This window comes from Schistocerca gregaria, chromosome 5, assembly GCF_023897955.1.
Source record: "Schistocerca gregaria isolate iqSchGreg1 chromosome 5, iqSchGreg1.2, whole genome shotgun sequence".
Lineage (NCBI taxonomy): Eukaryota > Metazoa > Arthropoda > Insecta > Orthoptera > Acrididae > Schistocerca > Schistocerca gregaria.
The window spans coordinates 345,169,972-345,196,150 of NC_064924.1; the positions used below are offsets into that span (position 1 = coordinate 345,169,972).

At 40.8% G+C, this 26,179-nt stretch overlaps 1 protein-coding gene across 1 annotated transcript in view; it reads left to right on the forward strand.

The window, feature by feature from the left end:
- The window catches only part of LOC126272116 (villin-1), a 355,803-nt gene that overhangs the window by 119,548 nt on the left and 210,076 nt on the right, over window positions 1-26,179 (forward strand). The window contains exon 2 of the mRNA XM_049974713.1: window positions 5,554-5,607. Coding sequence (XP_049830670.1) covers window positions 5,555-5,607 — 53 coding nt within the window. The 5' untranslated portion in view covers window position 5,554. The remainder of the gene's footprint in view (window positions 1-5,553; window positions 5,608-26,179) is intronic.

Sequence of the window (26,179 nt, forward strand, 5' to 3'; positions counted from 1 at the left end):
TTGTGGGGAAGACGAAACAAAGACTGCACTTTGTTGGTAGAACACTTAGAAGATGCGACAAATCCACTAAAGAGACAGCCTACATTACATTTGTCCGTCCTCTGCTGGAATACTGGTGCGCGGAGAGGGATCCTTACCAGGTAGGATTGACGGAGGACATCGAAAAAGTGCAAAGAAGGGCAGCTCGTTTCGTGTTATCGCGCAACAGGGGTGAGAGTGTCACTGGAATGATACGCGAGTTGGAGTGTCAGTCACTGAAACAAAGCTGGTTTTCTTTGCGGCGAGATCTATTTACGAAATTTCAATCACCAACTTTCTCTTTCGAATGCGAAAATATTTTGTTGACACCCGCCTACGTAGGGAGAAATGATCATCATAATAAAATAAGAGAAATCAGGGCTCGAACGGAAAGATTTAGGTGTTCCTTTTTCCGAAGTGCCATTTTAGAATGTAATGGTGGAGAAGTAGTACGAAAATGGTTCGATGAACCCTCTACCAGGCACTTAAGTGTGACTTGCAGAGTAATGATGTAGATGTAGACAGTTCAAGACAGAAGTCAGCTTCAAGAACAAGTACTACGTTAAGAAACTAAGAATGCATTAGAAATCCCTACGTGTTGTTCCCGAAGGGGGCACAGACACGATACTAAACTGATGACAGTTTGCGCAGAGGCGGTTAACACACTCTCTTTCCGTGTTGCATATACGACTAAAACGGGCGGAACCGAAATACTTGGAAGTATGAGAAGTGCCCTCTGTCAAGCGCTGTACTGTGAGGAGATGTCTCGGTTTTTCAAGAGATGATCCATGGTATGCTTCCAGGCTTTTAGCTGAGCACTGTGCCGAATATCATCATGAAATGAAATACAACTGTACCATTATCGTTTAGCAAACTCCATGTTACCGGAAGAGAGTAATTGAGGGCGAATGACAGGATGACGGACAAAAATATTGCTCAAACTCAGTATTTTCTTTTCTCCGTATTGGAATGTAGTAGGCATATGGGGTTTGCTGCAATGAATAAAGCATACATTGAAGTTTTTATTAGTATTTTTATTGAAAATATTAGTATATTCACTGAGTAACTGGGACTTTCCTGAGGCAGCTCTGAAAGGAGGTAGATCGGCGGTTGGTGTAGCCCCGGTTGTGGTCAACTGAAACATGAAATTAACTTATCACCCTGATTCTTACAGATGTAATTTTAGATCACCGTAGGTATCTGCAAATACAAAAGAAAAAAAGAAATTATAGGTATTTGAAAAATGGCCAGTTTTGGATCCCTCTTTTTTAGCCGAAAAAATACTAAGTATCAACGTTAAAAAAAATCGACTACGATGAACTGCAGGGAATTCAATTTGATTGAAGGGAGATCAAAACTCATTAAGATCGGATGAAAATTGTAGCGTGGACGACACCACCATTCCGAAAAAACATAGTTTTGGGAAAAACGTGTTTAAAGTGTGACAAGCATTTACCGTAATATAAAAAAATGGGACGAAGCTTGAAACTTACGGGCTATGATCGATGCCTGGTCCATAATAACTATCGCCCCGGCCAGTGGACGACCGCTTTGTGATACTTTGACCTGATAAGCTCTCATTTTCGGCCTTAAACCCATTTTTGTCGCTGAGTGCATCTTGCTGACGTCTCTATCTTCATAGACTCGGCACATTTCATTGCCGATTTTGATTTGAAAGGCATTGGCCACATGCGTTAATGAAATATGGCCTACATTCAATAGACATGTGGCCAAATTTGAAGCAATATTGACAACTACGCTTCGGCTGAATGTTATTTTTGGAGCGTATCTCCAAATGAGACTATTGAAACTTTCGTTCACATTTTGAGTAAAACCGCCCAAAAAAGCCCCAGCAAATCAGTTTTACCCTGTATAAAAAGGGAGCGTGAGTGTGGTATCGTTTCTCTAATGCCTAGGCGTGCCTCGCACGCTAGGCTTCAAACGCTCACAGAACGGTTTCTTTTAGGAGGTCGCACGTAACATTTTGGAGAATAATTGTTCAATGTTTATACATATGAATTGCGTAATAAAAAATTTTCGAGTTTTTTTTTACCATCACGCTGTCCTTCCCCTTTGTGGGGTCTACCGAAACAAAGACGTCGGAAAACCTAATAAACCGGGACAGATGGTTCAATTCAAACAATTTATTAAGATTTCGCTGGGTATCTCATCCACCAGAGCTGGAACGCGCTGAAAGAATGTGCGTTTCACCGAACAGCAGTGCGGATATCAAAAGGCGTATCAGGTGCTGGGAGTCGAACTCGGCTGTAAATAGCGGCTCGGCACCAACACAAGTTCACAGTAGGGTTGGAGTCCAGGCGGCGAGTACGCGAAACAACACAGATCGCAGCACCTGAGGTAGATGAGTGGGTCGATCTGTGAAATATTACGCCTACAATGGAATAAAAAAAAACTCGGCCGGGCATTCGAACTGGACACGGTTAAATATTGCACAGTGGTCTGCTGAGTATAGACGGAGATTTATAGTTTTTACAGTTGCTCTGTTGTCTAGCTACAGAAGAAAATTGTAATTGGATGGTAATTCAGTATAAAAAAATGTTCTCAAAACCAAACTGCGAAACTATTCATTCTGGAATTCTGCTAAAATTTTATTGCTTTTCATTTTTTCCAGTAAATATTGCAATTATGCTTTAGAAATACTTAGAACAATAGAAAATTTTAGGTAGAAGCTAGAACAAGCAATTAATCTATACTGTGTAAATTCTCCAATTGCAGAGCATAAATTTACTAAACGAATGCGCCACCACAATGAATTTTCGCCAATAAGCTATCTAAAGTTATCAAGACTTTTTGGCTGTTTCCATGATCAGGTGTGTAGTTAAGATTAAAGCACCATACGAAAGAGGTGATTTTTTTACTTCTTTTCAGCCGACAAAATTAGAACACTAATCACCAAATCATAGGACCTACAAAAGAGCTTAAGTTTGTTTTAATAAGATATGTATCGACGTGAGAGGCCAACCGCCAGTTCGGCCCACAGATTTACTGAAATAAAAGTGCCAGGCTAGAGGCAGCGCTGCTGGGTGATATGTAAGTTCTTATTCTTTGAGGTTATATACAGCCTTTTAAATCACAAACACTGTAGGTTAAATTATAAAGTATGATTTCAATGAGTACGATTTCACATTCATAAGATTAGCATTATAGATAACTGCTATAGCTACGCGTGGAATTCAGAAAAATAGAGCAAGTATTCGTTATATCTTCTTCAAAATCACGTAAAACTTAAGTTTTAAATATATTTTGCTGTGATTATAGACATAGTTTTCGCTCTTATAACCGCCTGTACCAGACACACACATACTGCGCTCTCAGAGCTGGTATTTTTACAAACAGTCTATTAAATTGTGTGGACTTGTAATACAGGTTACAAAGGATGAGACTGTTTCATTACCAATTAATGCTTATGTCAAGGTAACTCCATTTTGCTCTCAGAGGGGGGTCGGTGCCGCGCATTTTATGTGTATACGACTTGAAAAACGAAGCAAACGTATTCCCCCTAGCGTTACCTCTAGGCGAACACCTGTATCCCAGAAAACTTTCGATTCGTTCTGACGGGTGCTCATCTAAGGCACAAGTCTTGTTGAAACTGACACTAAACTTTATTTTATGAATTTTACATTTTAATGGGTGACTGTTTTTCATTTTCTTTGGCAGGTAGTGTCTTAGGACTGTTATCTATCTTTCAACATTGCTTGATCCTCAGGCATTATTTATTAACATGAAAAATGCCGAGCTGCAGATTCCAAGTTACACTATAGCTGGCGGAGTAAGTCTGTTCAAAATATGCCGGAAGAAGGCGATGACCTGCCATCTTCAGTAGGGCCGTGCCTAGATAAGCCCTATGGTGTTCAAATCAAACTTCGGGCTGATGACAGCATGATCTCCACTTCCTGTGTACATAAAACCTCTCTCTAATGCTTCTTTCATCTCATTTACAGATTTTATGATAGCAGTAGCAAGAAATGCAATGAATGGAAATATGTCAGTGATCTAGACTTCCATTCGCAGCAAGAGGACTCCAAGCTTTCACATGGCACTTGTAGTGTTATGTTATAGTCTGACATCAGGTCCAGTCGCAAAGCGGAAGCAATAAGTGGTTAAATGCTTTGAGAGTGCAATGAAACCCTTATCGCGTGTTGTGTATGTCGGTTCTGAAGGTCACTTCTTAAAGGTGATTTTTCTGTACATTTTTTTCATAGCTATATTTGTGACCTATTCTCTTCACCTACTATTACAAATACGTCTTAAGCTCTGTAAGATTAAGCCACTGGAAGGAGGAAACTTCTTGTCGTGCAAAATATTCTTATCGTCGTATTGAGTTTACCGTAGCTATGGGAACGTCACGGGAATGTACAGGATTCTCTGACGTTGCTGTTCCATAGATATTCCATAGATCACGTTTTGCAGCCGACATGTTGCTAATAAATTTTGATTCAAACAAATTTTATTACCGATTGCAGACTTTGCTTTTATCTTCGTAGAAACTAAGAGACATTAATGTTTTATATCTTAGACCACTCACTTCCTATCTTCCGTTAAATTACTTTAGTCCCTGCAGACTATTTGACTGATCATTTCAATTTCCGTGAAATCAATCTCCAGCGGGTCTTGCGACTTCTCTCTAATTAATTATTAAAGTTTTCAGCACATCTTTGACTAGTCGTATATAGTAAAAAAACTTGTGCATCAACTTTATGTCCTTCGTAGCTGACGACTCACAATATATAACAAAACTTTGTGCCGTAACCAACTGTAATGCTTTCAAAGCTGCGGGGATATCAGCAGATAAAATTTCAAAGTTCGACAGATAGACACAGACTTAGTCACTAACAGTCTCACAACATTTGGAATAGTAAATTTAGAATAATACAATTCTTTGTTTACTAGTGTACAATAATTCGAAATCAATGAGGCAGACGAGTCCAGCGGCATTTTCTAGTGCGGGATGGCCGGCGGCCGGCAGGTTTTCACCGACCAGTACTAAGCAAACCCATCGCATAGAAAGTATCCTTTGCTATCGCTCCGTGATATGAAGAAGGCAAAATGAACACAGTTACGTAGTTTCACTTACTACTGTCAACCTATTACATTCACGGCATTGTTTGAAAATAATGATGTTGCGTTGAGAAATTAAACATTTTGTCTGCCCTCAGAACATAACACATTGTCGCCGTTATTGTGTACCATCTGAAGGAGTCCGCATGGAAGGTGAATTTTTTTATAGCTAGATTAGTCAATGTGCGATGAATGATTTTTCATCAATGTTATCACTTTTAGTACTAGCAAAGAACTTTGTCGACGCAAACTTCATTTTTTCCGTGCACTAACTATAAATTACGGTATGTTTGCTCTGAACATTTGTTACGAAAGTAGTTTGCTTAAAACATTATGAGCTGGTAAGATTCAGCTGTGAAGGACTCGTTGTTAGTGTGTATTTGATATTTTATGTAGAGTTAGAATTTAATTATTCAGTGTAGATGGCACAAACTGATTTCACATTATTCATTACAGGATGCCTGAATGCAGAAGTGTTCAGCGTAACAGCCTGACCGTCCAACAGGAGAGGTACGTAGACGAAGGTTGTTAGTTAGGAAAACATCTTTCAGGTCACTAAGGACATCTTCCATTCTCTCGCAAGGTATGATTTAAAATAGAATGCTAAATTACTTTTAACACGCTGTAAGCGTGCCTCCTCCTCTTACACTTCAACTTTCTACGGTGACTTCATATACTGATTTTCTGTTCATATTTCCGCACTGCAAGGGATAGTCAAATGAAAACGAGACACATCGGAAAAAAGTAAGTAAACTCTTTATTGTTTCAAAACTAATCGCCTCAACTGTTAATGCATTTGTCCTACTGTGAGACATGACGGCCAACGCCAACATGGAAAAACGTTTGCGGTTGCCTACGGAACGATGATTGTACCAAGGCATCCACCTCTTCCTCAAGAGCAAATCGACTGGCACAAATGTCTTTCTTCAGGACTGCAAAAATTTGGAAATCGCATGGGGAGGGATAGCAGATGTATGGAGGATAAATAAGGGCTTTCCAGCGAAACTTTTGCAGCGTAATGGAAACAATGTGGAAAATATGGAAGGAGCACGTTAGGTCGGTAGCAAGAAAAGCGACTGGTCGACAACTGTTTATTGGGAGAATTCTAGGAAAGTATAGCTCCTCTATAAAAGGTATCATCAGTAGAACACTGTATGAGCCATTCTTGAGTATCGCTCGAGTTTTCGGATCATCACCAGGTGAGAGGTTACATCTCGTGCGAGGACCGCGGAAACAAGAGATGTGACGGCTCGTAAGAAGGCATAGCCTACTGGTAGTCGGTTTTCTTTCGTTCCCTTTGCGAGTGTAGCAGGAAAGGGAATCCTTGCCTTGGTACAACGTACCGTCCGCTATACGTCATACGGTGGCTTTCTGAGTAAAAATATGTATGCAGATGTATACATATAAATCTGAATAGCGAAATGGGGCAACGAATTCTTGTTCCTAAATTCTTTTAAGGCCGCAAATACCGATACGCTCCTCGCCTAACGTCTGACAAACGAGCCAGAGTATATGCGGCATCGGAGCTGACCTATTGGGATAGTGGTTCCCATGCATTGTTGGACACAGCGCTTATGTCGTAAGCCAGACATCCTTACTTCAGCTTACTACTTCCAGCCAGCAGAAAATGTGAGCGCAATTGCCAGGCTTCAATGCGTAGTCTCATCGATGAACATTATCCATCTTTCACCGTCACGACTTAATTTGAAGCGCAGTCTTTGAAGTTCAGCTAAATTCGTACTACACTGCACTTTTGCTAAAAATTGTGGACTGTAGTCTCGTAAGTGGAGTATTCGGGTCCTTCAACTGAATGTATAGCTCTGCTCATTAATACACTGAAAGAATTTCACGCGTGCAGATTCTGAGCTTCGAGATGGCGCTGCCGCTGATGCAATCGGATTAAGGGACACGCCTGTTTAATCTTAGTTATTTCGCAGCAACGTTGATATTGTTCTCTGAAAGAATTTGCTGGCTGATAACTAATTCTGGATTACCATCTTGCGTGTAGTTCGGAGAACATGCGTCGATACTAGTGAGTCAGAAAACAATTTCGTACTCTTGGCAACGTAATGCGGCATTTCACGCGTTGGAGTCCTTTACGGTATTTATCGGGAGTACGTTGCGCAAGCTCAACCTCTATCTTCATCTCAGAATATCACCCACATCCAACATCCTCAATTATTTATTGCACATGTCCACTCTTTCTGATCTGCCTTTCTCTACGATTTTTATAATCTACGGCTACAGCTTTCTGTAACACACCAGTTAAGACGCTTAGATACGCTTCTCCTTCGGTTTATTCATCGACCGTGATTCACTTCTAAACAATGCTGCGTCCAAGACGTACTAGTTTAGAAATGTACCCCCTCAAATTAAGTGTTATGTTTGATACTAGCAGACCCATTGGATGAAAGGGGGAGCCTTTGCTAGTCTGCTTTTCTTATATCCTCCTTGTTTCTCTCGTCGTGCTTTATATTGCTTCCACGGTAGCAGAATTCCTTGACTTTATCAACTACGTGGTCTCAATTTCGAAACTAATTTTGTCCCTAGTCTCATTTCTGCTGCTCCTTAATACTTCCTCCTTTCCTTGGTTTTCTTACTCTACATGTGATGTGCTTCTTGCTTTTCAGCCCATTCAACAGATACCTCATCCTCAAACCTTCTCATAGAACATCAGTGTCATCATCGAAGCTCGTCATTGGCGCATTTTACACTTTAGCTCCATTTCTGAACCTCTTACTTTATTCGTTGCTTTTTCGATGTGCAGGTTGAACTTCAAAGAAGAAGTATTCCAACCCTGCGTTACACCGTTTTTAACCCGATAATTTCTCTGTTCCTTCTATTGTAATTGTTCCCCCTTTGTTCCAGTGCATATTATGTATTACCCTCTTTTCCTCTCCTATATACCTATTTTTCCGAAGATTTCAAACATCTTGCACCGTTTGACACTGAGAACACTTTTTATATGTCGACACATCTATGAGAGTATCTTAATCTTGCAGTCTTTCCTTTATCATTAAGCGCATTAGAACTGTTCCATCCTCAGGCTAAAGTGATTACCGTCTAGCTGATCCTCAATTTTCTTTCGATACCTCCAGGACTGCGTGGAGGATATTCTTCCGGAAGTCCAGTGGTATGTCTTCAGTCTTATAGATTCTAGACAGTAACTTGAATCATTATTCGGTTGTCATTATCCACAGTGATTTTAGAAATTCCACAGCAATTTTCTCTATTCCTTCTGCCTTGTTTTATCGCGAGTCTTCCACAGCTGTATGAGACTAGAAGTCGCTCTTCTACAACTCCTACATTGACACACACTTCTTTTTGTATCACATCATATTGTTTCTCCCCTTCTGAAAGATACTCGGCGTACTCTTTCCACCTACACGCGTTCTCCTCTGCGATTAACAAGTGTAATTACTTTGTACTCCTAATGCTGACGCCTTTGCTTCTCATTTCACTGAAAGCTATTTTGGTTTTCTATATGCTGAAACTGTCCTACCGTCGACCTTTTTCGTTTAGATTTCTTCATAAATATAATGTAGGAAACTGACTTTAACTTCCCTACACTTCCTGTTGTTTTCATGCGTAAATGTCTCATATTGCTGGATTCCTTTCTTTTTCCAAATATTTTTGTGTTTGCTTCATTTGTTGATTGGTTGAGTATTTCTATTGCTATCTGCAATTTCTTTGCAGTTACATTTATTATAATTATACGTCCAACTTCTACAACTGCTATTTTTAAGGGCGCTATTGCCTCTTTAACTGTAGTGCTAATTATTGTATTTATTATTGTTGTTTTTACAGTCTCAGAGATCTTCAAAAGCACATCACCATTTCTGAATACTTCAGTATCTCACTTCATTAGACATTAAGTACTCATGACGCTTCTCTTCAAATGGTTCAAATGTCTCTGAGCACTATGGGACTTAACATCTGAGGTCATCGGTCCCCTAGACTTAGAACTAATTAAACCTAACGAACCTAAGGACATCACACACAGCCATGCCCGAGGCAGGATTCGAACCTGCGACGGTAGCAGGCGCGTGGTTCCGGACTGAAGCGCCTAGAACCGCATGACCACAGCGGCTGGCGCTTCTCTTCAATTTCAGCCTATGGTTTTGTCATTATTAAACTGTGATCTGAGTTTATCTGAGTTTATATCTGCTCCTTTGTGCGTCTTAGAATCCAGTATCTGATTGCAGAACATCTGTATCACCATGATGAAATCTGTTTGGCATTTTCCTGTATCCCCTTGTCTTTTCCTTGTTTATCTCCTCATCTTGGGATTTTCAACACTGTATTTGTTATAAGTAACAGAAATTTAATATAGAATTGAAGGGGTCTTTCTCATTTCATTCCTATTGTCGAACTCTATTCGTCAATATCTCTGTTTGCTAGTCGTTCCCCTCCTGTAACATTCCAAATCCCTATTATTATTTGATTATCATTAAGAGTAAATTATTAATTAGATGACCATCTCACTTTGCATTCTATATTACCCGTTCATTTCCGTCGTATAATTTGTCTCATTATATTCTGTTTGTGAAGACGGTACTGTATGTCTCAATTGTTATTATTGACATTGACTAGTTTTCGTTTCCAATGATGAATCGTATTCTGTGCCGTTCACTCTTTGGCACACTTTGCAATTCATAACGGATCTTACTCGAGTTGCACTATTTTCTCTTATTGTTGATACCCTATATTTGTCTCTCCAGAAATCTTTCTTTTGCCGTTCGACTTCTCTGACGCTTACTGTGTACAAATTTAGGCTTTACATTTTTCTTTTCTGAATTTTCAATATTTCTTCATTGTCACTGCCTCATGGCAGTACCCTGCCGTAGTTCCGAATCTAGACTGGTGTGCAAAGCTTCGCGTGGTGTGTCATTCAGAAGTAATACAGCTCGATGAAACTTGGACCATACGTAGGAAGAACGCTACAGTATAGAAGAGAAGGCAATTGAAAGAAATGCGCAATGAGAAAAACGGAGCTTGCATTTTTATTCAAACACAGAAATTACTGTGAAGCCACCGCAATTTTTAACGGCTCCCTGGGCATTACAAAAGGCGGGACGTAGTTGTTAATATCAGTGCATGCTCTGTAACATGCTGCCGTATTGGCCACAATGTTGGTAAGGAGATCTTGGGGTGGGGTTTTACATCCCTCCACTAGAGCGGTTGACAACTGCTGGATGGTCATGGGCGCAGGTGCACGAGATGCAGTAGTCTCCCCAACATGTCCAAGACGTGTTCGATGCTATTTAAGTCGGAGAAACTGGTAGGCCATTTTACTCAACGAATATCCTCTCGTTCCACGAGCTGCTCCACCTGCGCAGTTCGATGCGACAGCGCATTGCTATCCAGAAAAATGAAGTCAGGGCCGAATTCGCCCCTGAAGAGACGCACATGTGGAGGGAAAATAGTGTCACAATAACATTTGCCGGTAAGTGTACAGTGTTCAAAGATTTAGAGGTCAATAGACCCATGCACATTTATGCCACGCAACTTCATAACACATGGACAACCGCAACGATCATGTTCGATGACGCTGGACGAACCTTCATGTCAGAATACGTTATGCACCCAGAAACATTGGTCGAACATGATCATTTTCGTGCTCCAGCTGTTATGGTTTGGTGAGGCATGATGTTGGACAGGCCTAGTGATCGCTACGGCTTTGAAGCCGGACGCTCACCTATTGACTCCTCCACCAAATCTCAGAAGCCCCCTTAGGTTGTTTGCACATGACGCTGTAATTTACCGTCTGATAAAATCATCAGACGATCAATTCCAATTACAAAATGATCTAGAGAGAATTTCTGTATGGTGCGAAAAGTGGCAATTGGCACTAAACAAAGAAAAGTGCGAGGTCATCCAAATGGGTACTAAAAGAAATCCGATAAATTTTGGGTATGCGATGAATCGCACAAACCTAAGGGCTGTCAGTTCGACTAAATATCTAGGAATTACAATTACGAGCAACTTAAATTGGAAGGCCCACATAGGTAATATTGTGGGGAAGGCGAAACAAAGACTGCGCATTGTTGGCAGAACTTAGAATATGCGACAAAACCCTCTAAAGAGACAGCCTACACTGCACTTTTCCGTCCTCTGCTCGAATATTGCAGCGCGATGTGGGATCCTTACCAGGTAGGATTGACGGAGGACATCGAAAAAGTGCAAAGAAGGGCTGCTCGTTTCGTGTTATTGCGCAATAGGGATGAGACTGTCACTGATATGACACGCGAGTTGGGGCGTCAGTCATTGAAACGAAGGTAGTTTTCTTTCCGGCGAGATCTGTTAACGAAATTTCAGTCACCATCTTTTTCTTCCGAATACTAAAATATTTTGTTGACGTCCACCTACGTAGGGAGAAATGATCATCCTACTAAAATAAGAGAAATCAGTGCACGAACGAAAAGATTTAGGTGTTCCTTTTTCCCACGGGCCATTCGAGAGTGGAATGGTAGGGAAGAAGTATGAAAATGGTGCGATGGATCCTCTACCAGGCACTTAACTGTGAATTGCAGAGTAACCATGTAGATGTAGCATATATGTCTTTTCAGACTCGAGCTTCATTTTTACGAAAGACAGTGCCCGACCGCTTCAAACAGCACAGTTGGCGGAGCTCTTGGAACTAGAGGATATTAAGTAAATGGACTGTCCTGCAAGCTCCCCCGACTTAAATCCGAAAGAGCAAGTGCGGAATGCGTTGGGGAGACATACTGCAGCACGTCTGCATGCACCAACCACCATCCAGCTGTCATCAATTCCGCTGGAAGAGGAGTGGAACGCCCTATCGCAAGAACCCCTCGCCGTCCCTGTGGTCAGCACAGGAGCATGTTACAAAGCATGCAACCGGCCGCTGTGGCCAAGCTGTTCTAGGCGCTTCAGTCCGGAACGGCGCTGCTGCTACGGTCGCAGATTCAAATCCTGCCTCGAGTATGGATGTGTGTGATGTCCTTAGGTTAGTTAGGTTTAAGTAGTTCTTAGTCTAGGGGACTGATGACCTCAGATGTTGTCCCATAGTGCATAGAACCATTTGAACCATCTGTCAGAAAGCATGAATTGCGTATTGCTTTCGGTTACATTCTGTGGTGTACTAAAGCAGTTGTTTCTACGTATGGTCTATGTTTCATAGAGCTGTGTTACTTGGCAGTGGCACATCATGCGAAAGTTACTTTTGTGCTTAAGTGTTGTACACCAGTCTACTAGCAAAATTCAGTCAAATTTCTAGTTGATTCCACTAACTCCCACAAATGAGAGTCTGATGGCCTCTCTATTTAGTCGCTTAACCCCCACATCAACCCCGCCAACCAACCTCGTGTAAGAAGGGGACATGCATAACAGCACCATCTGCAATTCGACAGCGTCAGGCTGGAAGTCTGTACAGACTGCGGTTTGTCGTTCCGTGGGGCTACTGCTCACATTGCTTGGGCTCTCACATTTGTCTTGCGGATACGAAACCGAATTACTTCATATTCCCTCTTTAGATTACATTCAGTTTTCGGTATCCCACTAATTTAGTTGTCATTCGTCTCTTTTAACGTTGTGTCTACCTGAGTTGTTGCTCGTTTTGTGGATTCTGCCATGTTATTCAATTTCTATCGATCGACTGTCTCGCTTGTCCTCTGACTAACTTTCCCACATCGGTTGCCTTTTCTTTGATGCCAGAGTTTTATCTTACCGAAGGCGTGATGCGTTCCCACACCACCACCACCCTCTCCCCGATTTGCGACTTTATCTGCTTATGTCGTTCTGTGGTTGCATCTAAGTAGTGTACCTGAATTAGGAATTTTATTTGGGGTTGCACGAAGTGTAGCTGAACACTGCGTACACGAGGCATGTCAGTAATAGACTGTTCCACACGTGTATCACACATGTTCGTATTCTGAAATACTTAGATAATATGGAACGTATTTTCAGACCAATTCGCGTAGCTGTAACTCAATTATTTACATTAAAGAACCTGTTATGTTGCCATTTCTGTCCTGTTATTTGCGACACCATTCGGTATGACGACAAGAAAGAATATGTAGTTGAAATTTCGTGACTTGCGCAGTATCTGTATGCCATTCCATTACAAAGAACCAGGTTCGGTCATATAACAGACCATCTGCAGGGATAAAGTGACATCAGTTACAGGACATATCGCAACAGCCTGTATTTACATGAGTGTCCGGCCCCATAGCTGAGTCTTCAGCGCGGCAGAATGCCATGCGAGGGTCCCGGGTTCGATTCCCCCCTGGTACTGGTACTGGGAGTGGCACTGGGTGTTGTGTTGCCTTCGTATCATCCTCTTGGACACGAAAGTCGCCGAAGTGGCGTCAGATAAAAAGACTTGCACCAGGCGATTGGTCTATCCGACTGGAAGCTTCAGCCGTACGACACTTCTTCTACATGACTGCTAAAAATTAACTGCATCAAAATCATATCATATAGCAAAGCATCCAACTCACACGTATGGTAATTAGTTAATGGAGTGAAGCACACAGACTGCTTTCGCCTCATACGTTTGTTATCATATGCGTGAGTCGGCTGCTATCCTGCATGCTACGGTTTAGAATCAGGTGACGTGTAGCACTGATAGAGATAAAAGTTGTCATGATCTGATATATTCGTGCGCCCTATAATTGATGTCGTTTCATATCTGAGGATGGCCTGTAGTCAGACCAAAACAGGTTGTTTGTAATAAAATGACGTACTGTGTGCAAATCATGATTTTTCAAAAGATATTTAGAACTTGTAAGCCACCGCCTTCTCAAAATAATGTGGACAATATCTTGGTTCAGTTGGTGCTTCAAATGGGTAGTTACATATTCTCACGATTCGCAATCCCAGATCTGCGCTGAGGAGGAAAACACCACTTACCCGCTCTGCAGTGGACTTAGTTCAAATCCACTGAAATCTGTAATAAACTCTTCACATATTTCATCCGGCGTTATCATACACCTCATTGGCTGCAAAGTCGTATAGCATACCGAGAACTTAGTTTTCCAGCAACCTAATAGTTTCTGCTAGCTATCGATCCACCTCTACAATCTTAGGTCGCTCCTGTCTTCAAGGAAACCGAAACGTAAAGTACACTTTATGGTTGACGCTGACTAGCTTGCTTTACTCGCTACTCAGTTTCCGCCAATCACCTGCCTGGCTCGCTCGAGGTACTAACATTTTTGTGCGCCTTCTGCTGGCACCATGTCGAACTAGACTTTTGTTTTCCCAGTTTGTAAATCCGAAAGCTTTTTCTAGGAAGCTACGGCACTAATCCCTGGACTACCATTGGGACGTATGTGTCTCATGATACATTGTAGGGGAATCTGTGGTCAATGTACCACATGTGAAGCGAAGCGTTTAATGACTTGCAGAATGTTTGTAAGTACAGTTTACACTTGCAAGTTGTGCTGTCTTTAAGTTCCGCTGTTAAGCCTCGGCTCTGTTCCGCATTGTCGCACCGAATTAGTTTGCGCCTGCAGATATGCAAAAAATAAACAGATCTGGAAAGCGGACTGCTGTCGCGCCTTCCCGGACGATTCTTATCAATGAACTGCACGCACGTATTGACGTTTGGACATTTGCCACGTCACAATCGGAGCCCAGATTTAGCAGCTTTAACGTGAGTTAAAAACTTGGAAAGGTCTTTACCCACTTATGTGTGTCTGTTTTCTGCATATCATGTAATTTGTGGGTAACTGTCTTCTGAAATCCCAGAGGTACTTATAACACTGAATATCCCACCCCTCCCCGTGTTCGAAATCGAAACGGAGGGGAATATTTGTTTCATATCATTTCTTCTGATTACAACAGTGATTAAAACAACTATACATTAATGTATTTTATCTGAAAAAAAATTGGTAGTCAACGAGTTAAGAAGTATTTTCTTCAGAGAACTTGCGTAGGTAAACGAATGTTCCAGCTATCAAGGATTATTAGGACATATTTTGTCGAAACTGAGTCGAACGCCATCTCAAGGTTTGCTAATCTAGTCGGTGATTTCGTTCAAGACTTGCAAATGGTCTTTGTGCAGCATCCACTTCTGAAGCTAATTTATTCAATGTTCGTTCTATCCTAGTGATGTTATTTTTAATTAGTATCTATAAAATTACAGAGAAGACACAGTTACAGCTGTGTTTTTTATATTATCTTCATAGTTCCTTCTAAACTACAAGAATTTCAGCATTATCCAGAGTTAGGCAGTTTCTTCTTATACAGATATTCCGTAAATAATTTTCTAATTTCATTTTGTATCTGGTTTTAAATATTTTTGTTGGAACTCCATTATGTCTAGACGTATTTCCCTTTTTTACAGCTTGAATAGCCCCATGCACCTCGTCTGATGTTACTTCTAGTACGCCATTATTGTTATTATTCGCTTTTCGTATTTATGATTGATTTCCTTTTATATGGAGGCATGTCAAGAAATTTTAGAATGATTGTACAGTTTCCTCTGTGTTGTAAGTTGCAGGGTCATGTGCCGCTTTTAACTTACGAAACTGTGGCATCTCCAAAACGAAAGTGTCTGTATTATTTTCTTCATTGTTTTCAGTTGTTTCTCAAATTTTTATAGCATCTTCTCTCAAGCAAGAAAGCATTGTCGAAGAATTTTGTTCAGCGCAACACGGTTAATCCAGTTTCTTTTATCTTTGGCGTAAAAATTTTCGCCCTCTTGACGAAAGGGGCAATAATTTGTCCTTATTGTCTCCAGATAGTTCAGATGTTTATTTCGGACATTTATGATTGCTGGGAAGGCAAACGTGACCAAAAATAATTAACTGGCAGAAGTACGCATGCGTCAGAGGCAGACTGCACAGGGAATTCTGAAACGCTGATGGAATCTCATCGTGTAGCTCATGTCATACCTTATAAGGAAATAGAATATAATCATGAAAGACTAAGTAATAAATGTAGCGTCGCTGATAGCGATAATGAATCTGATAATCTCAGTGAATCAGGAGTTGACGCCTGCGAGAGCTGTAACGGATCCAGAGACCCCGGCCAAGACGATGGTTCCGGCACTGAACAGCCACTAACCTCCCACTATTTGTGAGTTCAGTTTGTCGCAGGAGCACTTCAGTCTCTGGCACTCAAGATAGCCATCCCGCCTCTACGCCTATCCGTACCCGAATAAAATTCTGTTTTATAGTTTTGAGATGGTAGGACGAACAAGGTACTCAGAAACTGTACATATGTCCTACGTAGACGCCCAAAATCATAACTGCCTCATTATCAATTAAACATGACTGAAATGATATCTGAATAAAGATATTATTTCAAATGTAATCTGCCACTGACGCCAACCGTTCCTAGGTCAAACCTACACTACTGTCGACTATTATCTTACTATTTACTGATGGCTTGAAGGCCATGACAGCGTTCGATTGGAAAATTCATTTTCGAGCAATTCATTGTCGCTTGCGACCTATAATCGCATGTTAAGAACGATGATATTTTATCAGGTGTTACAAAACAGAAAACGGGTTGCATCTGCCTAACTATTTTATCATTGTAGGTGAAGAGTTTGATACATGAATTAAGATCTGAGTCGTGATTACAATAAAAGTCTTCGCTCCCTCTTTATACCCCTCATCAGGATCCCCTTGGAATTTTGAACTATTAAGATTTATAATGACATTTATTTGATGTATTGTGCAACACCTGCTTATGATAAGTGTTCAGAATAAACTAACAATTATGTATCGATACGGTTTACCTTGAATCTTCGTGATTGCGAGAAACTTACTACAAATCATTAGAGAAACTTGAAATAAGACGATTCAACCTACAAGAAAAAAACAAAACAAAAATTAGTTTTGAGAGAGTTGAAGATGGAGTGACTACCTTATGTTAACATACATACCCTCTTCGGGTATGGAAACATAAATGACGTGATGGATAATACGAAAGGTCTTTGAGGCTGTTCGTGGAACATGCTGTTCTCTATATATAAGTTGCAAAAGCTGGAAAATTGTAGCAGTACGTAGTAAGTCCTGCAGGGTATCGACTATTGTGCAGAGATTCGTAGTTGGCCCTTAACATTAAGAAATACTACATATTGTGCACAGATAAACGGAAGACCCATATTTGTATGGTTAGACGACTGCCGAACCGTGAAGGTAGAATCATACGAGTAGACACTTGAGCTCACGCGAAGGATTACCAGCAATCATTCTTCCCGCGCTTCATTTGCTGCTTGAACAGGAAAGATGGGGAGCAACAGTGGCACACAAAGTGCCCTTCGTCACACGCTATAGAAGAGGCAGCTGAACATAAACGTAGATCAAAACCATGAAAGACATCATGAACTCCAATACTCATGGCGATATTGACACAACCGAAACTCCAGTCTACCTATTGGTGAACGAACAATTTCGTTAGTTGCAAACACTATCACTACCTAGATTAAATAGACTGGCCACCTCCAGTAGAAATATGAGCAGAAAAAGGTAGCTGATGGTCCATGGTATTATTAAAGAAATGAAACAAGTATGAAGCAGCATTATCGCTCACTTCTGAAAACTTTATATCTGACGCACGGACACGTGCGTTATCTCGAATCAAACTCTTATCGCTGTTGTTGCACTGATATCGTGTAATCAAATTTAATATAGCTCTTCCCGTCGTCAACGTTTTAATGGGACAAATGACGGAACAGTAATGTGAGAGTACAAGTAGAAAAGACGAACAAAACCTCAGAAAACTTATCCAACATAATAAGCAGGTTTATGACCGTAGAGTTCCCGACGATTGAGTTACACAAGAAACTTCCCTATAAAAACTTATTCACAGTAAAGCAACCAAGAATAACCTAATTAGCACCCTATATAACTAATCTGCAAGTGACTGTGAAGATATCTAAGTAACAGCCGAAAAGGTCCATAAAATGTTGCTTTTACTATGAAAACTGTCAGAATAATTGGTTTCCGTAATTATCACTCTGTAGAATTCGCCGAGATATATCCCGTAAGCGTCTCTCACATTTCATTCATGTCATCCACGTTATCCGCCTACGACTGCCTGTTTCCATTAGGGCGACACAGAGCTAGTACAGGAAAATAATACTGAGCGGCAGATGACTCTGAAGAACTGAGCTGAACTAGCGACGTTTACACACGAAGCAGAGACTCGCATTATGGGCTTACATGTAACACAGTGCTTCGTCGCAGGCCATCAGAGTGAAATTTCAGTCTGTCATATGGAACTTACAATGTGGTATAGGTCACCACTGAACAGGTCATGCTGCTTATCTCCAAAACCTAAAAATATTTCTCGGCCGCGCTTATTCAGGGTGTTTCATAATTCATGTTACACGCTCCTAGAGGTTGTAGAGGGGGGACTCAGTAGTTCAAGATTTACGTAGGGACCCATGTCCGGAAACGGTTCATTTTAGTGTTACAAGAAAAACAAGAGCTAGGATTTTCTTAAGCATTTCGCCTGTTATGGCAGGCTACCCATATTCATGAATGGTACGATGATGCCATGTCACATAATGTCCTCTGTTTCCACCTGCCTTGTTTTTATGCTTCCAGCTGCTTCGTCAGGTGACATTACGGCGCCTAATACTGCAGTAACAGGCTGCCTGTGTAGAAGTTCTCGAGTACACTGATTTGTTATTAATTTACGATGAAGCTCGCTGCAATGGAAAAGAAGCTCAGCGTCTGTACCACAACTACTTTCCAAGTCGTGTGACTCCGTCTCATGCCTTGTTCACCAGATTAGAACAACGGTTGCGGGAAAGTGGGAAGTTCACAGACGACAGAGCAAATTGTGGTGCTCCAAGAAGGCAAAGATTGCGGCGCGTTGTCGTATTGGCAAAGGAAGTTCTTCATCAGCTTGAAGAGAACCCATCGACGAGTACTCGAGCTATTGCACGTGACTTACATGTGTCTCACTCATCTGTCTGACGTGTTCTGCATGAATAGTAACTTCATCCATATCACCCTCAGAAGGTACATACCATACTCCCGGTGGATTTTGTCCCTCATGTCAGTTTCGGTACTTGATTTTTACACCGTTGTGTGGCTTTTCCTCAGTTTACAAGGCGAATTTGTTCACACGCAAAGCGCATTTCCACAGGGAAGGTGTTCTAAATGCTCTAAATAGCCGCATTTGGGAACAACAAAACCCTGAAGCAACGGGTACGAGAAGATATCAGCACACTTTTGCCATCAGTGTTTGGGCTGGTATTTGCGATAATCTTGTGATTGGGTCGAACATCCTTTCTCCTCACCTAATGGGTGCCAGATACTTGATATTCCTGCAAAAAGTGCTGGATGAGTTTTTGGGAGATGTGCCACTGGTTATTCGGCACGAATTGTGATTCCAACATGATGGAGCGGCAGTACATCTTACAGTTCGCGTCCGAAATGATTTGAACGTAGTCAAGGGGGACGGTGGATCGGTCTGGGTGGACCACATGCTTGCCCACCAAGATCTCCAGATTTAAACCCTTTGGGATTTCTTGTGGGGCCACATGATAGTCTTGTATATGAGACTCCTTTCAGTCGGAGGAAGATTTCATTGGACGGATCATAGCTGCGGTAGAAGTGGTTACTGTACACCACGCATCTTGGACAGGGTTTGTACGAACTTACTGCGCAGACACACTGTATGCACCGATCTTGGTCGTCGTCATATCGAACAACTGTTGTAATTATCACAGTAAATAGGAGCCAAATCTATATATCTTGTTTTCCTTGTAACATGGAAACGAACTGTTTCCGGACATGGGTTCCTATGTAAAACGTGATCTACTAAATCTCCTCTAGAACCTCTAGAAGTGTGGAAGATGAATTGTGCTACTCCCTGTATGTCTTAAACACGCAGATGTCAAAGGCAAACCACATACGTGCATTTTCTTGCGATTTGTGTAAAGACTGAAGAAAAGTTGGTGGAGTTTGATACTGCGTGTCATAAAATAGCCTGTAGGGAAATTAGTTATCAGGAGTAAGCTGCTGTGAAGCAAGGCGTAGTGAATGAAAACGTAGTTGATAAACCTAACTCATGTGATAACAGTAGCGATAGTGGAAAAGACGCGACACGTTTAAGGAGTGTAACAACATCTATTGTGGACTATGATTCCGACAATGAGACACATTAGGGGGAAATTACTACTAGCAGAATATTTCAATTACTAGTTGTAGTACAGGTCGCCAAGGTAACGCGTCCTTTCCCAGAGTCTTAGGTGGAGACACTGATAGTTAACCTGTGGGGGCGAAGCCCAGTGAAACTCTGAACTACTGACGAGGGAGACGAAACAACGAACTGAGAACCAACGATAAATTCCTATTCAGAAACGGCTCACCTTTCAATAGTTTTAATTTGAAACTATAAATGTGCCCTACCAATCATTGAAAGATGTGATACGTATAACTCGTCTGACAAATCATTACCAGTGACAAAAATAGGACCTAAACACGTGACCGGTGAAGGCCACCCGTAGTCTGTATGTACCATATAGACCCGTCTGGAGAGTTACGAGGACTAATGACTACATACCAAGTATTTACGGAGAATTTGAAGGCAGTTAAAAGTGGTTAGAGAGATTTTTTAGCGTAACTCCCTATTGTTTATGATAGTCATATTATCAACGACGCTACTTCAGCCGTGTCGATAATGCTTAGAGTCCGACATCATAGTCCATCTGAAGTATCCACCAGCCTATATATATCAACAAACCCGAGCTCTAAAGACTTTTCATGCAGTTGATAGAACCTGAGTTGAGCCATCGCCGCAAGATAACATGTTACATTTTTATTTGCCCTCCCCTGAAGCTTATTTTACTGTTTCAGCGAATTATAATTTTACGTATAATCAAGATCTGAGAATATATAAAGGCCCCAATAACATAATAGATACATATAAAAATCTGCTATCAATGATCCCTATGTCTTAGTCATCATATAAACTACCCAAGCAAAAGTATGCAGATACCTATTAGCAGATATCAATATGGCGTGTGTTCAATTCTCGCCATCATAGCTGGGAACACTTTCAGTGAGTTGTCTGAACTTCAGGTACTGATGTTGAACACTGGGGTCTGTCCTCGACGTTCTTACTCATCCCAACCGTATTCGTTCCATTGGGTTCAGGTCGGTACTCAGGTAAGGCCAGTCCATTTCAGGAGTTGTGATAAAAAATTCCATCTTTGAGTCATCAATTTTCATCAGCCTTCTCACTGGTCTGATGCGGCCCGCCACGAATTCCTCTCCTGCGCAAACCTCTTCTTCTCAGAGTAGCTCTTGAAACCTATGTCTTCAATTATTTACTGGCTGTATTCCAATCGCTCTCTTACACTACAATATTTTCCCTCTACAACTCTCTCTAGTACCATGGCAGTTATTCACTGATGCCTTAACAAATGTCCTACCGCCCTGTCCCTTTTTCTTATCAGTGTTTCTCATTCCTTAGCTTATCAGTCCATCTAATTTTCAATAATCTTCTGTAGCACTACAACTCAAATGCTTCGATTATCAACTTTTTCGGTTTTTTCAACTGCCCATGTTTCACTACCATACAATGCTGGGCGTCAAACGTGCATTCTCAGAAACTTCTTCTGCAAGTTAAGGCCTATGTCTGACATTAGTAAACTTTTCTTGGCCAGGTGCCAGTGCAAGTCTGCTTTTTATGTACTTATTCCGTCTGCCGTGGGTTATTTTGATATCGAGATAGCAGAATTCCTTAAATTCATCCACTTCGTGATCGACAATCCTGATGTTAATTTCTTGCAATTCTCTTTTTTAGTACTTCTTCTTACTTTCGTCTTTCTTCGATTTATTCTTAATCCCTATTCTACACTCATTAGAGTGCTAATTCCGTGCCGGCCGCTATGGCCGAATGGTTCTAGGCGCTTCAGTCCGGAATTGCGCTACTGCTACGGTCGCAGGTTCGAATCCTGCCCAGGGCACGGCGGTTTGTGATGTCCTTAGGTTGGTTAGGTTTAAGTAGTTCCATGTCTAGGGGACTGATTACCTCAGATATTAAGTCCCATAGTGATTAGAGCCTTTTTTCCGAAGTCCTATAAAGAGATCCAATAATCCTCCTTCATTTACACTGAGAATAGCAATGTGGTCAGTGAATCTTATCATTGACTTTCTTTTATTTTCGTCATTGCTTCTTTGATGTGCACTGAAGAGTGTACATCTGACAAAAGACTACATCCCTGCCTTACAACCTTCTTAGATCGAGCGCTTCGTTCTTGCTCTTCCATTTACATTGTTCCAAATAGTTCAAATGGCTCTGAGCACTATGGGACTTAACATCTGAGGTCATCAGTCCCCTATACTTCGAACTACTTAAACCTAACTAACCTAAGGGCATCACACACATCCATTCCCGAGGCAGGGTACGAACCTGAGAGCGTAGCAGCAGCGCGGTTACGGACTGAAGCGCCTACAACCGCTCGGCCACAGCAGAAGGCTTTTATTATTCCCTCTTGGTTCATATTGTATATGTATAAGTATTGGTCTCCCTCTACACTTGTTACCCTCCACGCACCCCTCCAATGCTAAATTTGTGATCCCTTGATGCCTCAGAACATGTCCTACCAACCGGTCCCTTCTTCTTGTCAAGTTGTGTCACAAACTCCCTCCAATGCTAAATTTGTGATCCCTTGATGCCTCAGAACATGTCCTACCAACCGGTCCCTTCTTCTTGTCAAGTTGTGTCACAAACTCCTCTTCTCCCCAATTCTATTCAATACCTCCTCATTAGTGTGATCTACCCATCTAATCTTCAGCATTCTTCTGCAGCACCACATTTCGAAAGCTTCTATTCTCTTCTTGTCCAAACTATTTATCGTCTATGTTTCACTTCCATGCATGGCTACACTCCATACAAATACTTTCAGAAACGACTTCTTGACACGTAAATCTATACTCCACGTTAACAAATTCTCTTCTTCAGAAACGCTTTCCTTGCTATTGCCAGTCTACATTTCATATTCCCTCTACTTCGACCATCATCAGTTATTTTGTTCCCTAAATAGCAAAACTCATTTACTACTTTAAGTGTCTCATTTCCTAATCTAATTCCCTCAGCATCACCCGACTCAATTCGACTACATTCCATTATACTCGTTTTGCTTTTGTTGATGTTCATCTTATATCCTTCTTTCAAGACACTGTCCATTCCGTTCAGCTGCTCTTCCAAGTCCTTTGCTCTCTCTGACAGAATTACAATGTCATCGGCGAACCTCAAAGTTTTTCTTTCCTCTCACTGGATTTTAATACCTACTCCGATTTTTCTTTTGTTTCCTTTACTGATTTCTCAATATACATATTGAATAATATCAGGCAGAGGCTACTACCCTGTCTCACTCCCTTCCCAACCACTGCTTCCCTTTCATGCCCCTCGACTCTTATAATTGCCATCTTGTTTCTGTACAAATTGTAAATCACCTTTCGCTCCCTGTATTTTACCCCAGGCCACCTTTACATATTGAAAGAGAGTATTCCAGTCAACATTGTCAAAAGCTTTCTCTAAATCTACTAATGCTAGAAATGTAGGTTTGCCTTCCCTTAATCTTTCTTCTAAGGTAAGTAGTAAGGTCAGTATTGCCTCACGTGTTCCAACATTTCTACGGAATCCAAACTAATCTTCCCCGAGGTCAGCTTCTGCCAGTTTTTCCATTCGTCTGTAAAGAATTCGCGTTAGTATTTTGCAGCCGTTACTTATTAAAATGATAGTTCGGTAATTTTCACATCTGTCAACGCCTGCTTTCTTTGGGATTGGAATTATTATATTCTTCTTGAAGTCTGAGGGTATTTCGACTGTCTCATACATCTTGCTCACCAGATGGTAGAGTTTTGTCAGAACTGGCTCTCCCAAGGCTGTTAGTAGTTTTAATGGATTGTTGTCTACTCGCGGGGCCTTGTTTCGACTCAGGTCTTGCAGTGCTCTGTCAAACTCTTCACGCAGTGTCTTATCTCCCATGCCATCTTCATCTACATCCTCTTCCATTTCCATAATATTGTCCTCAAGTACATCACCATTGTATAGACCCTCTATATACTACTTCCACCTTTCTGCTTTTCCGTCTTTGCTTAGAACTGGGTTTCCATCTGAGCTCTCGATATTCATACAATTGGTTCTCTTTCCTCCACAGATCTCTTTAATTTTCCTGTAAGCAGTATCTATCTAGCTAACCCTGCTTTCCCCCTGTCTGTCTCATTTTTGAGACGTCTGTATTCCTTTTCGCCTGCTTTATTTACTGCATTTTTATATTTTCTCCTTTCATCGATTAAATTCAATATTTCTTCTGTTACCCTCGTCTTTTTACCTACTTGATCCTCTGCTACCTTCACTACTTCATCCCTCAGAGCTACCCATTCTTCGTCTATTGTATTTATTTCCCCCATTCCTCTCAATTGTTCCCTTATGCTCTGCCTGAAACTCTGTACAACCCCTGGTTTAGTCAATTTATCCAGGTCCCATCTTCTTAAATTCCCACCTTTTTGCAGTTTCTTCAGTTTTAATCTACAGTTCATAACCAGTAGATTGTGGTCAGAGTTCAACTCTGCCCCTGGAAATGTCTTACAATTTAAAACCTGGTTCCTAAATCTCTGTCTTACCATTTTATAATCTATCTGATACCTTCTAGTATCTCCAGGATTCTTCCATGTATACGACCTTCTTTTATAATTCTTGAACCAAGTGTTAGCTATGATTAAGTTATGCTCTGTGCAAAATTCTACCAGACGGCTTCCTCTTTCATCATACATTTCATGAATTTCTTCATCATCTGCAGAACTAGTTGGCATATAAACCTGTACCACTGTAGTAGGCGTGTGCTTCGTGTCTATCTTGGCCACAATAATGCATTCACTATGCTGTTTGTAGTAACTTACCCTCACTCCTATTTTTTATTCGTTATGAAACCTACTCCTGCATTACCCCTATTTGATTTTGTATTTACAACCCTGTATTCACCTGACCAAAAGTACTATAGTAATATTCAATAGCATTAGTGGCATCAAACGTTTGGCCTCATTGTGTTTTGACCTATTTAATGGCGTTACCAGCGTCATTTGTGCAGTGCTGAGATTAAATATAACTCTATTATTTAAGAAAATTTATTCTTCATAAACCAAATTTACTAAGCAAGAAGCATAAAAACAGAAATTAAAGTTATAGTATTCCTATCACAACTATCACTTGGGAGGTCGCCCCCTGTCCTTGGATTTTTACCAAACTGAATTGTTAGAGTCACTGATGAAAAATAACATAACAACTCTTATAACTATGGTAGTACTAACTACCATCATACTTTATTATTACATACTAATTAGATTTTGAGCACTCATTATATCATACACCGAGAACTAATAATCAATAAAAATTAATCCAAAAAATCAAGATTCATTCTTCGTATAACACTCGTAATCTGAACTATAAGACTGATTTCATTACACTAAGAACTTAAGTTAAACAAACTAATAACGTTCAAAGTTATAATCAAAAGTGTAATATTTCAGTCCTTAGTAAAACTTTACACCTCTAGAATTGCAGAATAATAGTTAAAATAAATATCTGTTGAAAGTAAGCGATTCAGAATAGGTAGCTGCCATTAACCAATATAAAATAGTAATTTTTCAGACAAACGAATTAACAAAAACGTTTTATATAGGCATTTACGCGCTATATAACTGTGGCTGCTGATCTTCAGCAAACTTTACTGAACGTGTAAAACGAATTTTCGAAACAATTACGTTGCGTAATTCATCTCTAAATAATGTACAGTATTTGGGAAGGCAACTCAAATTCAGTATATATTGTGTCTGGAGCTACAACTAAAGTCAGTTTCAGTACGATATTTCATACGTAACAACAATCCTCCAGAACAAAGAGAATAGACTTTTTCAGTTCTTCAGGTGGCTTGAGGATGGGAGGATGTACTTTGTATACGCCAAACGGAAAGATAAAGACTTTTTTTGCGAAGTATCAAAGACCATACCACGTGGTAGAGAGTACGTCACCAATAAATGTCAAGATTCAGTTGTCTACGAGAACGACAGTTGTGCATGTAGAGTGGCTGAAACCTTTTCAAGGCAGTCTGGAAGTTATTCCAGGGACAGGAGATACGGAG